Source organism: Lathyrus oleraceus, chromosome 7, assembly GCF_024323335.1.
Source record: "Lathyrus oleraceus cultivar Zhongwan6 chromosome 7, CAAS_Psat_ZW6_1.0, whole genome shotgun sequence".
NCBI classification, from domain to species: Eukaryota; Viridiplantae; Streptophyta; class Magnoliopsida; order Fabales; family Fabaceae; genus Lathyrus; species Lathyrus oleraceus.
The window spans coordinates 434,727,713-434,740,699 of NC_066585.1; the positions used below are offsets into that span (position 1 = coordinate 434,727,713).

At 35.1% G+C, this 12,987-nt stretch overlaps 1 protein-coding gene across 1 annotated transcript; it reads left to right on the forward strand.

The window, feature by feature from the left end:
* The first annotated feature begins 6,482 nt into the window (after window positions 1-6,482).
* On the forward strand, window positions 6,483-8,258 carry LOC127101850 (membrane metalloprotease ARASP, chloroplastic). The gene has a single exon (XM_051039285.1). It carries the CDS (start codon window positions 6,636-6,638, stop codon window positions 7,980-7,982), a length of 1,347 nt encoding a protein of 448 aa, XP_050895242.1. The 5' UTR covers window positions 6,483-6,635; the 3' UTR covers window positions 7,983-8,258.
* Window positions 8,259-12,987: the final 4,729 nt, after the last annotated feature.

A 12,987-nucleotide genomic window follows, 5' to 3' on the forward strand; every position in this document is an offset into this window, starting at 1 on the left:
ATACCATGGGAGAAACTATAGACTCATACAACCATAAGATCAACTACACAACTCTAAGATATATGAAGGTTATCATCAAATATGGATAATTAAGGGATGACTCAGTGGTTGAACAAGAAGACCTAGAAGAAATAGAAGACATATCAATTAACAAAGTCTTTGAGATCTACCAAAGCATAGCGAAAGAAGTGGTGGAACTAAAAAAGATCATCACAATTAGTGATTATGTTCATGGCAAAGAATAATATCACTTATATGTCTTAGTTTCAAATTGTGTTAGCATGTTTTCCCTATTTTTTGTACTACTTTTGAATTCTGCAATTTTTTGACTTTTTGTACTTCAATTATAGTATGATTTAAATTAATAAAGTGCTTCCCAAAAAACTAATAATAAAGTGTGATGTTATTCCTTTCCTAAAAGTTTGTGTGCCAATACATTTTCATATTTAAATTCTTGCAATGCATCTTTTACCCGTCTTTTTAGTTTTGATAAAAGGTCGAAGTATACTCTCAGAGACAGTAGAGTATACACTCTACTTAATTGAGGGGAAGTTTAACCACTCCAAATATATTTGTTTTGTTTCTTTTACCACCTCTCTGAGAGCACGATGTCATCATAAAAAAGGTGGAGAATATGGAACCGTGTTTTGCAGGTAATCAACAGAGCTCTCAATAAAGTGCTTTTGATGATGACAACTAAAAGAAGTGTTTGAAACCTATACGTAAACTGGTCACCTTTACCATCTATGAGGATTCAAATATCACAAACGGTTAAAGATGCAAGCAGAAAAGTTAGAGTTTGATGATCACTGCAAACATTCTCTGATGATGGTACTTAACTTGAATAAATCTCAAGCCCCATCTTCAAGACGAATTCAAGCAAATGTCTATTTGACTGAGTTACCTAATAAGTCTTAAAGTTTCAAAGTGTTAAAGAGAGGAAATGTGAAATCTCGCGATGATGCGTATGAGTGAACAATATGTTGCAAAAACACAAGGGCTTTCTCGTAAAGTTATACGACTAAATCACACACACACACATAATAAAACAATTTTAAAGTTTCTTTTTCTTAAGAAAATATTTCTAAAATGTTTTGGAGTCGTGCCAGTTGAATGAAGAGCTGGTGTAAATGAATATTGTATCAAGAATAAGTTTCTATGAAGAAAAAGTTTCTCAAAAAAGAAAAAGAACCAAGTTATATCATTCATGTAACAAATGAAGATGGTTAAGAATTAAGTGAAGTTTGAATCATTGGAAGCATAACTAAGGTACACGTTACAATACATACTATTACACATTCAATTGTTCATAAAAATCATGTTTCACTTCATCTAAACCCTTTTTGCATTATCATTCATGTTCATACATTGTGTCATACTTTAAAATGTAGTTTTTAAGCAAAATGGCATAGTGGTATTCAAATATCATACCGAAGTATTCGAATACCAGTTGATTTTTTTTTAATTTCACTTCTGGAAGGAGTGGCTTTCGATTACCACTTATTCATATTCAAATACCAACTTTTAAAAATTGAATTTTTTGAATGCTTGAAATGTGGTATTCGAATACCACATTATGGTATTCAATTATCAACCTGAAGTAGTACAATTTTTCAAATTTAAAATGTTTCTAACACATTGAAATGCTTCATGGTTTGTTTCAAAAGTTGTGCATCATTTCATAGCAATGTTTCATGATGTATATATATGCATGTTTACAATAGAAACAAAGTCTACCTCTTTCCAAAAACTAATCTTCATATCAATCCAAACATATCATTAAAGTGTTCATTCATTATTTTATTTGAAACTTTGTGCATCATTTTTCAAATCATCCAAAATTTTCAACATCCATTCTGAGAACTTGAATTACTTTAGTTTGAATTATATCATTGTGAAAGAGAAGATAAAACTATCATCTTAGAATCATCTCAAGAATAAACTTTATTCAAATTGTTCAAGGTGTAGATTGTGTTAACTTAATAATAAAAGTGTTGGTGATAAGTTTTTATAAAAGAAAGTGGTATGCTTTCTAAAGATGTGAAAAAATGGTGTGCTTTCTTTGTTTATGATAATAAGTTTGTACTTGGTCTTGGTGTGATACTTGCAACAAGAATTTCATCATAATGGAAAATCTTTCAAGGTATGAAGGGAGTAGATATACCTTTGGTTATAAGTGGAACTAGAATACTTCCTTGTGTTCATTTATTCGTCTGTAATTTATTTTCTGCACTATTCATTCAAAGAACCATTAGATCCGATAGTTACTTTGTTTAAAATAAAATAAAATTCAGAATCCTTCAATAAAACAAGAAAAATCCCATGAGTGAGGGAACCTTTAATATCGGGCGATTCTGAAAAACTAAATCATAAAATACCACTTAACTTATTTAATATATATATATATATATATATATATATATATATATATATATATATATATATATATATATATATATATATATATATATATATATATATATATATATAATTACAAATACCTCAAATTTCCAATAGTTGCAATGCAAGGATACATGATTGTTGTATTGCATAAGCACAGTCAAGCTGATGGGTCCTCCTAGAAACCCATCTGCGACCTACTCTCTTTAGAATTGTTTACCCAAATACCCCTAATTTAAAAAAAAATTACCAAAATAACCCTGTTTTCAAAAAAAATCCCAATCTACCCCACTTTTAAGATGAGGCGCCAGACCAATTGGCGCCAGCTACTAATGTTAGAGAGGAGGCGCCAATTGGATTGGCTAGGGCACATGGTGCTACCAATCCAATTGATACCCATGTGTTACTTTGTAGAGGAGGCGCCAATTGGTCTGGCGCCTCAGTGTAAAGTGCAATTTTTTTGGTTATAAATAGAGGTGTTGTGTGAATCATTTTTCCATATGTTATTTCATCATTCTGCAAACATGTTTGGTGTTCGTCGCCACTATGGAAATGTGGTTTATTCGAGAGACAAACTTCTGATGTTGATGCTCTTCTGGAACATCACTAGTTTCGATCAACTGAATAGGGAGTTGGTTCGTTGGTTAGATGGAAAAATACCAGAAGGGGAAAAATTAGAAGTATTGAGACTCGACAGTATATTTGGTTGATTGCGAGTCAAAACTGATAAGGATGCTAAGGAAATGATGTTTGAACGAGATGACATCAGTTTGATTGTTGTAATAAGTTAGAAATATTATGTTTTAAGTTTGCTTATGTTGTAGTGATGTTTGTTGTGAACCTTGTTGTAATAAAAAGTTAATGATATATAAAAATCCAAGGCTACAAAAATTAAAAGGAGATACTATCTTATGATGAAAATGTTGATCCTCGATTGGGACAGTTGTTCTTGTTGTGTCCTGGTTGACGACATATACTATATAGTCTTATCATTTTATCAATCGTATCCATTTCTGTTCTAATACGCGTGCTGTTTGGCCGTCCTTTTTTCTTTCTTCGTATCTCGTCGTTGTGCCAAACTATGTCACCTTCATATGGAGGCCAGTATTCCTCCATTGGTAGCACTTAGAAGCTTTTGTTATACACATTCATGACGGTAATGGCCGTGTAAACATCATACAGACGGCTGTAAGCGTCATGGCGAGTATGTGCGCATGCCGCAATGACATGGGAACAAGGAATACGAAAGGCCTGGAACTTTCCACAGTCGCACCAACTTCTATTTATTTTGACAGCATAAGATAAATTTGGTCTCCCCTCATTGTGGTCCATTGTTTCCTATACGCTAAAATTTTGCCTATGATGGTCAAACACTGTTACCGCATGTGTGCTAGCTTTGATTCTCCCCTCTTTCATCACTTTCATACAACATTCATTGAATTTTTGCCCAGACATTAACACTGCACTCCATCTTTCACCTCTGGTTGCGAAGGTAGAAGCCAACCAATAATAGGTTGATCTGATCAAAGCGATTATTGGTAGATTTCTAATCCCTTTGAATACGCCATTCATGCATTCCACAAGGTTTGTTGTCATGTGACCCCATCGACAGCCTCCGTCAAATTCCCCTGTCCATTGCTCTACTGGTATATTATCCACCCATCTTCCTGCATCTGTATTAGACAGTCTAATTTCATCACGGTAATATTGAAATGACGACTGAGTTAGAGCATATCCAGCATTCACCACTTTAATTAAAAATAACTGATGATTTATACTTTAATTGTTACAGGACCGCGTCCCGTTAAAGGTGCTCACCCATTGGGAGAAGTTGAAAAAATTCTCAGATGTCCAGATGATTGATAAGGTCAGACAGATTGTTGCTGATACCAATTTGCGTCCGTTGGTAGACTATTCGTTGGCCAAGCTCGAGGCTCCACTGTAGTTCATGTTTGTTGAGCAATGGCCTAAGAAGACATCCTCATTTCATCTTCAATTTTGTGAGATAATGATTACCATGGTTGATGTATCATGTCTCTTCCATCTCCCAATTGTAGGTAACTTCTTCACGCCCCTCTCATTAACTAGGAGCTTGCACCTATTATTGACGATACTATATGCCATCCTTGGATAGGTGATGTCTTTAAGACGAGGCACCTTGATGGTTATATGAGTCTATTTCATGTATGAATATTTATTATGTTTTATTTATCTAGTTCTTATTTATCAAATAAATTTTGTATATGTAATTTCTTCTTCTTGTGCAATGTTGGATACGCAAACATTTCCTGTCCATTTGTCGTAAGCGTGTTTATGTTCCTATCACTAGCTCCCCACAAGCTACTAGATGGAAGGCCAGACATTCACATTCAAGAGGTCTTTAGGAATACAAGCGGATGACCAATGCACTGATCATAGACGATGCCATATGGACACCTTATGTAGAGCATAAAATGCACTAGGACTTTGATGACACTATCCTATTTTTGGGTTATCTGCGATGGGAGAGTTCAGCGGCTAGATATTTACCTAAGATGTTTCTGCGCCAGTTAGGGTATGTTTATGGAATCCCTCGATCAGTCCCCGCTATTCCATTTGAGGGGATTGATAGATGGTTTGTGACTAACATTGTCAACAATGCCATTGCTATTAGAGATAATGCAGTGAAGGTGCAATTCTCTAAGCAATGTAAGGATGGTTACTTGAAGTGGTACGTTATAATATCACACTCTCAGATCATTTCACTTGCTCAAACCTGTTGATGATGTTAAACCTTTTATGATGAATGACCTTTAGATGACGTGCAACTGCCTCCACCTAGTATGACTGACTAACAACAACTACCGAGGATACAATTTTTTTCAGATAACCTCATGCGTTTGGCAAACCCAGATGGTGAGATGTATGTCAGGTTGTCTCAGATATCACACATTACCCGTGGTGGACCTAAGTATATTTTATTAGTTTGTTTATTTTTTGATGTTGCTGACATTATTTGTATATTATTGACATCTTATCTTATTTTAACATTTTATTAAAAGAAAATTAGCATTACATTGCTTAACACAACTTAACAAAATAATAAAATGAATAAAACTTAAATAATACTAGTTGATTAAAGAAGATTTAACATCTTGATAATATCGTCGACATATCTGACAATTGTTGCATTCACCTCGATCGAACCCTTTGTTTCATATCGACGATATGTGTTCCATATGACTTTTAAATCTTCATCCGTCTTCAGTTCGAATTTACTGAATCTAATTTTCCCTTCATTATCGATTGATGGTGAACGATACTCGATCTTAACCATTTTTTTGTTGTCAGTATGATGCACATGGATGATCCAGTTTGGATTTCAGAACATCAAAAGGAGTGTCCTCTGCGAGCCTAAAATCAACTAGAGGTTTCACATCGTTGAAGTACACAAACGCGAGATACCAATTTTGAGACATTGTGAGATGTTTTTTTAACAACATACAATGTATATTTATACAAGTTTGGAATCATACCACACAAAATTTTCGGTGCAATCACAATCCTACAAAGTTGTCGGCAAAATTCCATCGTTAAAAATTAACACTACTAAATTTTTCAGGGGTATCAGAAAAATCTGATAATCATTGGTATTTTAAAAAAAACCGACAATCTCTGGAGATATTTGAAAAAACAGGTAAATTAACACTATCGAATTTTTCAGGATTATGAGAAAAATTCGACAACCTCTGTTGTTTTTGAAAAAGACCTATAAATTTTGACATGTACTATTTCTTTTAAAAAAATCGATAAAAGTAATTCTTATTATTTAATGGGATATCAGATTTTTTGATTGCTTGCCGTATTTTTAATTGGTCTACCGAACTTTTTGCACGACATCTTTTGAATATTTTGTTTTGGTATCACGAAAAATAGAGGGTTCGGGTTTAAAGTTTAAGGGTGCCAACGACAAATTCTTCAAATAAACTACTCCATAGACCCATGGGCTTTGGTTTAATTGTTTGAACCCAAATAAACGATTACCTAAACGTGACAAACAAAACAACTTGTGGAAAATAAGAGGAAGACATGTCTCTCACTTCTCCTCCACAATTCCCAAACAAGAAAAAAACCATTAAGCCAAAATAAAACAAAATGAATTATCCAAACCCACTTTATGTACACTTCTCACAGTCACACACACCACCACCAAGCTTTTTCAACCTTATTACCACCACTTCAATTTCTCCAAAACCATGGTCATATACCTCTCTCCCTCTCCACCTTCCCATTCAACTTCCATCACTCAATTCTCCAATTCAAAGAGACCCATTTTAGAATCTTCATTAAGGCTCAAAACCCATTTCTCAAAATCACTTCTTTCTCCTTCATTCACTTCCCCAAACGTGAAACTTACCACCAAGAAGCAGTTTTTACATCAAAACAGAAACAGGGTTGTTGATTTTAGAACCTCTGCTATTGGTGGTTTTGATTATGGAAGCTTTGAAGGTCCTCAGTCTGTGCTTGAGGCTGCTGCTGTGCTGACAGCTATCATTGTTGTTCATGAAAGTGGCCACTTTCTTGCTGCTTCTCTTCAAGGTATTCATGTGAGTAAATTTGCTGTTGGGTTTGGTCCAATTTTAGCTAAGTTTAATGCGAAAAACGTTGAATATTCCATTAGAGCTTTTCCACTTGGTGGATTTGTAGGGTTCCCTGATAATGATCCAGATAGTGATATTCCTGTGGATGATGAAAATTTGCTTAAGAATAGACCAATATTAGATAGAATCATTGTGGTTTCTGCTGGTGTTATTGCAAATGTTGTTTTTGCATTAGTTATTATATTTGTTCAAATCCTTGCTGTTGGTTTGCCTGTTCAAGAAATATTTCCTGGTGTCAATGTTCCCGAGGTTCGGCCCTTTTCGGCTGCCTCTCGAGATGGATTGCTTTCGGGGGATGTGATCCTTGAAGTTAATGGAAATGAGTTTCTTAAACCTGGTCCTAATTCTGTTTCTGAAGTTGTTGATGTCATTAAGAGTAGTCCCAAGAAATATGTTTTGCTTAAGGTAAAGAGAGGGGGACAAGACTTCCAAATTAGGGTAACACCGGATGAGAGTTTCGATGGAACCGGTAAAATCGGAGTTCAGTTAGCTCCGAATATTAAGTTATCTAAGGTTAGACCGAAAAACGCAGTGGAAGCTGTGACCTTTACTGCAAAAGAGTTTTGGGGTTTATCGTCGAATGTTCTCGATGGGTTAAAGCAGACATTTTTTAACTTTTCTCAGACGGCTAGTAAGGTTTCGGGCCCTGTAGCAATTATTGCTGTCGGCGCAGAAGTTGCGCGGTCGAACATCGATGGTCTGTATCAATTTGCAGCCATACTCAATATTAACCTTGCGATTATAAACCTTCTTCCTTTGCCTGCTTTGGATGGAGGAACATTGGCGTTGATTCTCGTCGAGGCTGCTAGGGGCGGGAGAAAGCTACCTATAGAAGTTGAGCAAAGGATCATGTCATCGGGAATTATGCTGGTTTTGATTCTTGGGTTATACCTTATTATTCGCGACACTCTTAACCTTGATTTTATCAAGGAAATGTTGTAATTGTTACGGAGTCATGACACTAATCTGCAATGCTGTTGCGTCTGGTTCGTAGCCGATGATGTTTTATCCGTAGAGGAGACAAGATCAATGTAAATGGTTGACACGAGTTCTTCCTCTAGTGATGTTATACTTATGCGAGATGCATCTTTGTTACGAATTCATTGATATGATAGAATCGAATTTGTGGTTCTGGAATATCAATTTACAAGTTACAAATACTAGTTTTTATATTTATTTTGCCTCAAAACGCATAGAAATACAAGTTTTATTTGTGAAGTTTGATATATTTTAGCCTGCACTTTTTATGGTATTCATTTTATTATCCTTTAAGGGTGTATAGATATATGGTTCTGCATTGATTTTCTGTACTATTTGATCTGAATTCCTTCCCTGTCTCTTGAAATATCATTGATCTGTTTGTGAAAGATAAGGATTGAAGATAGGGTTAACATTTGTGTGCATGTTCTACCATCATGTTGAAATCCAACATTTTTGGATTGACATACAAATATTAGGCTATATTTGTGAGAGTTGGAAAGAAAGAGAATAGAAGGATTTTTGGAGAGGAGAGGAGGTATAAAAAATAGATAAATCTTCTATATTTGTTGAGTGAGTGCTGTTTCTTAAAAATGATATTAATATATTTTTAATTTTTTAAATATATAGATTAAATTTGAAAATTTTATATTAATCCCTTCAATGTTCTCTTTTAATATAATATTTAGTTCTTTTTATTATGTGGAAATTCAAAAATTATATTGAAAGATTTAAATAAATTCTTTGAATCTAATTTGTGTTTTAAAAAAAACATATTAATCATAAATAATTGTTTATCATTATATACAAAAAAAAAAAAATTATTTATTTTTCTCGCTACTTCCCTTCCTCTAAAATCATTCATTCTTCTCCCATGGAAACTAGCAAACAAAAGTCTAGTGTTTGTTATCTTCTCGAATATTAATTATCAAACAAGAGGGTCACTAGGAGTTCATAAATAAGTGTAATAATTATTGATAAATTCTTCGGTATCATGAATTTAAGTTGAGAACTGGTATTTTTAGTATAAATCATTTTAAAATTTTATTTTATTTTAAATTAAAATAAAATAAAAAATGATATAACATTGAATCATAATTTTTGATTGGTTTAGAATATCGATACCTAATTAAATTCAAGAATATCATAGTGTTCCCCATAATTATTTGATCACAACTATTATTTGAAGCAAGACAACGTGTCTATAAAAATGACTAAATGTCTACCTTCTTGTGTTAGCTCAGCCAAGCTATCTTTACGGAATCAACTAGAAGGTAGTATCATTCTTAGGCAAAGTAATTCGAATAGGCGTGTCTGTGACCATTTTAATTCCATTGTATTAGAAGAAGAAACGATTGATCGAGGGGAATTCTTGATATTTGAAGACGAATAATTTCGAAGTGTTTATTGAAAATTCTAATTAGATTGATTTTTGTTATATGATGGTTGGTGCAACATTTGGCCTAATAGAAGCCAACTTGCATTGATCTCAAGCATACCTAATCATTGTCCAGTTATATGTTAATTAGGACGATGACCTTATCTTTACTAACTTCGTCGGGTTATCGTCTAACTGGACAGTCTCAAAATCTCCGTCTAGAATAAGTCTTAGGATCTTCGCTACGATCTCGGTTGAGCGTCCCAACTCGTCTCCCAACGTGATTCCTTCTTTACGAGCATTGAGGTCGGCGATGTCTGTTACATTGATAACTTCCTCGACTCCTCCCTCGGGTATAATGGCAATTGTTAAAGGATTTTTCAGTATTGCTTCCTGTATCCCCACAAAGATTTGTTTTGATTACCATAAGTTGGCCAAAATCGTTGTGATACTTTAACTTCAAGTGCGTTGGGGAAGCCACAACGTCTAGGGATGTCAGGAATGGTCGGTCGAAGATGCCATTATAGACACTTTCACATGTAATCACGAAGAAACGAACATCCATTGTTCTCTTACCTCTTCCTTCCCTCTGGAAGACTGGAAAATATACTTGTCCGCAAGGAGGAGTAAAAGAATCGTTGAATGCTAAGAGGCTCTTCCATTTGCACGGTCTCAGATCTTGTTTTCTTAAGCCAAGTTCAACAAGATTTATGAGGCAGATCAGATTGCAAGAACTTTTGTCATTTACAAGGATCCCTGAGACAAAATGACCACTGGTGGTAGTGGTAATGACAAGCAAGATTGTAGCATTCAAGATCTTGTCTACCTTATCATGATCTTGGAACCCCAAGATTAACCTATCTTCACCTTGCTCGTTATCTAGAGAGATAGGTTATCCAAATCCTAACAATGGAGGTTATGTCTGCTTGAACTGGTCTTCACCGACTTGTCTATGGCAAGCATCTACGAAGAGTTCAATTTGGGGTAGAAAAATCTTTTGGAAGGAAAATTGTTGTTACTTCCATCTTACCATACCAGTCGAGTTGGCTAAGATTTAAATCGGAAGAGATATGATTGAATTAGGATAAATTTGATCAAATCAGAGATCTAATCATGGAATTTCGTAGGAATCAACAACCAGTTCCCATAAACGGCGCCATTATTCTACGATGGAACCAAATTTAATGATGTGGGTCTTTGAAGTGGTGAAACGTTGCTTCGTGTGGTGATGTAGTGATACGTGTTGTTTTAATGCGGTTGCACGAAGTGGACCTGCAAGATTATCACTCAAACACACAAGTTATCTAGCTTAGAAGTCCACTCCATGCAACCACATCAAAATAACGTGTATCACTACATCACTATACCTATCGTGAGTTCTCTTTATAAGCTTGTCACTATAGTTCAGGAATCCAAACTATTTGAGGTCATTGATACACTTGTTTCCTATAATCATTTGACTTTCCTTAAAGGGAGGTTGTTGTTCATGGATGGAGTGATTGTTGTAAATGAGTTTCTTCATTTGGCTATGAAAACAAATAAAGTGTCTTATTTTTAAGGTTGATTTTGAAAAAGCATATGATTGAATTAGTTAGACTTTTATGGATTATATGCTTTTTAGGTATGAAATTAATGACAAACACCGGGAACACCGGTCTTGGATTCATGCCTGTGCTTTTTTTCCTGGGAATATTGTTGTGTTAGTTAATGGCTGCTTGACCCAAACTATTAATATTCAAAGGGGGATGTATAAGGAAACCCCTTAGCTCCATTTATTTTTCTTCTTATGGTGGAAGGTATTATTGGATTGTTTACCAGAGATGTGGAGTTTTGAGTCTCTTTTCTTTGGTTTTAGGGTGGACTCTTCTAATTTGGTAATTTTGTTGGTGTAAGCCCTAGAGGCCAATACTTTTGGTACTTGTATCGAATTATTTAAAGGCATTTTCTTTATTATGGTTGATTAATAAAGTCCCTGGAATAGATAGTCCGTTTAATGTATTAAGTGTGACTTAATTATGAGAACACATTAAACATAAGGACACTATTCTTAAAGTATCCGTAGTCGAGCTTTAATGTGAAGTGGGATAACATTAAAGCATTAAGACTATTATGTTTGTAGACTGATGATCACATCTCATGGATCATGGATAAAGAGTTATCAAGTCTTAAACATAGGTATGATTATTAGGAGTAATATTTATACCGGATTGACCCGCTATGAGAATACTATATAGAAAGTTATGCAAAGTGTCATAAGTTATTCTCATGGTGATAATAGTGTATACCACTCTTCGACCTGAAACCACTATGGATCCTAGATGTAGAGTCGAGTGCTTTGTTGCTGATCCAACGTTGTCTGTAACTGGATAACCATAAAGACAGTTGATGGGTACTCCACGAAGCATGCTGAGGGACATGAGTGTCCTAGATGGAATTTGCCAATCCTGCGTAACAGGATAAATGTCTATGGGCCCAATATTGAACTGGACAAGGGTGACACGGTATATACCTTGTGTTCAATATAGACATAAGGGCAAAGGGGTAATTATACACATAATTATTATCACAGGAGGTTTTGTCAGATCACATGACATTTTCGTGACTTGGGTAGCAGTGATGTGTTGCTAGATACCGCTCACTGTTTATTATGTTAAATGCGTGATTTAATATAATTGCCAACGCCGCGAAAACCTATAGGGTCACACACAAAGGACGGATTGATGAGAGATAAAGTAACTAAGGAACACCGTAAGGTACGGTGCACTTAAGTGGGAGACGAAATATGGTAAGGTACCAAATACTTAAGTGATTTTGGGCATATTATAAGATATGGGCCAAAATACACTTAAGTGGGCTTTTTAGCTTGAAGCCCACACAGGTGGTTCTATAAATAGAAACCCTTGGGTAGAAGCATTGTCACTCCAATCCACTCAGACAGAAATTCAAGTAGAGACTTGGAATTTTGTTTCCCTCTTTCTCTCACTCAAAGCCTTCATTCATAACAGCTAGCACTGCGATTAAAGGAATCCGTTCGTGTGGACTGAGTAGAGACGTTGTCATCGTTCAACGTTCGTGATCACCCCGTGGATCTGTATCAAAGGTTTTGATCATTATCAGAGATCTACACCAAAGGTTTGAATCGCCACAAGAGGTAACGATTCTATCACTGATCATGCCCATTCGTAAGGATCACTAAATGGAGAAATTTTTAAATTCCGCTGCGCCTTGGATGGCAATTCTCCTACAGTGGTATCAGAGCCACTTACGAAACCATGAATCTGATATTTGTTTTTGTTCTGTAATAATATGATTAAAGACAGAATGAATCAAAGGTTAAATTGAGATCGATCAAGTTACATATATGTGATATATGTAATCCTGATGCAAAATACATTATATATGATATAGTGTTCTCGTTTTGTTCATTCAAACCCTCGATGATTGTTTTCCTTTGAGCGCTCAATGGTCGTTTGCTTCTTGATCCGACATTAGTATGGTGAAGCAATGACGTGTTGATCAATCATACTGAATTAACAATCGAGATGTGTTTGACGGTCTGAAATTGGTGCATCAGGGTTAGTGACGACACAA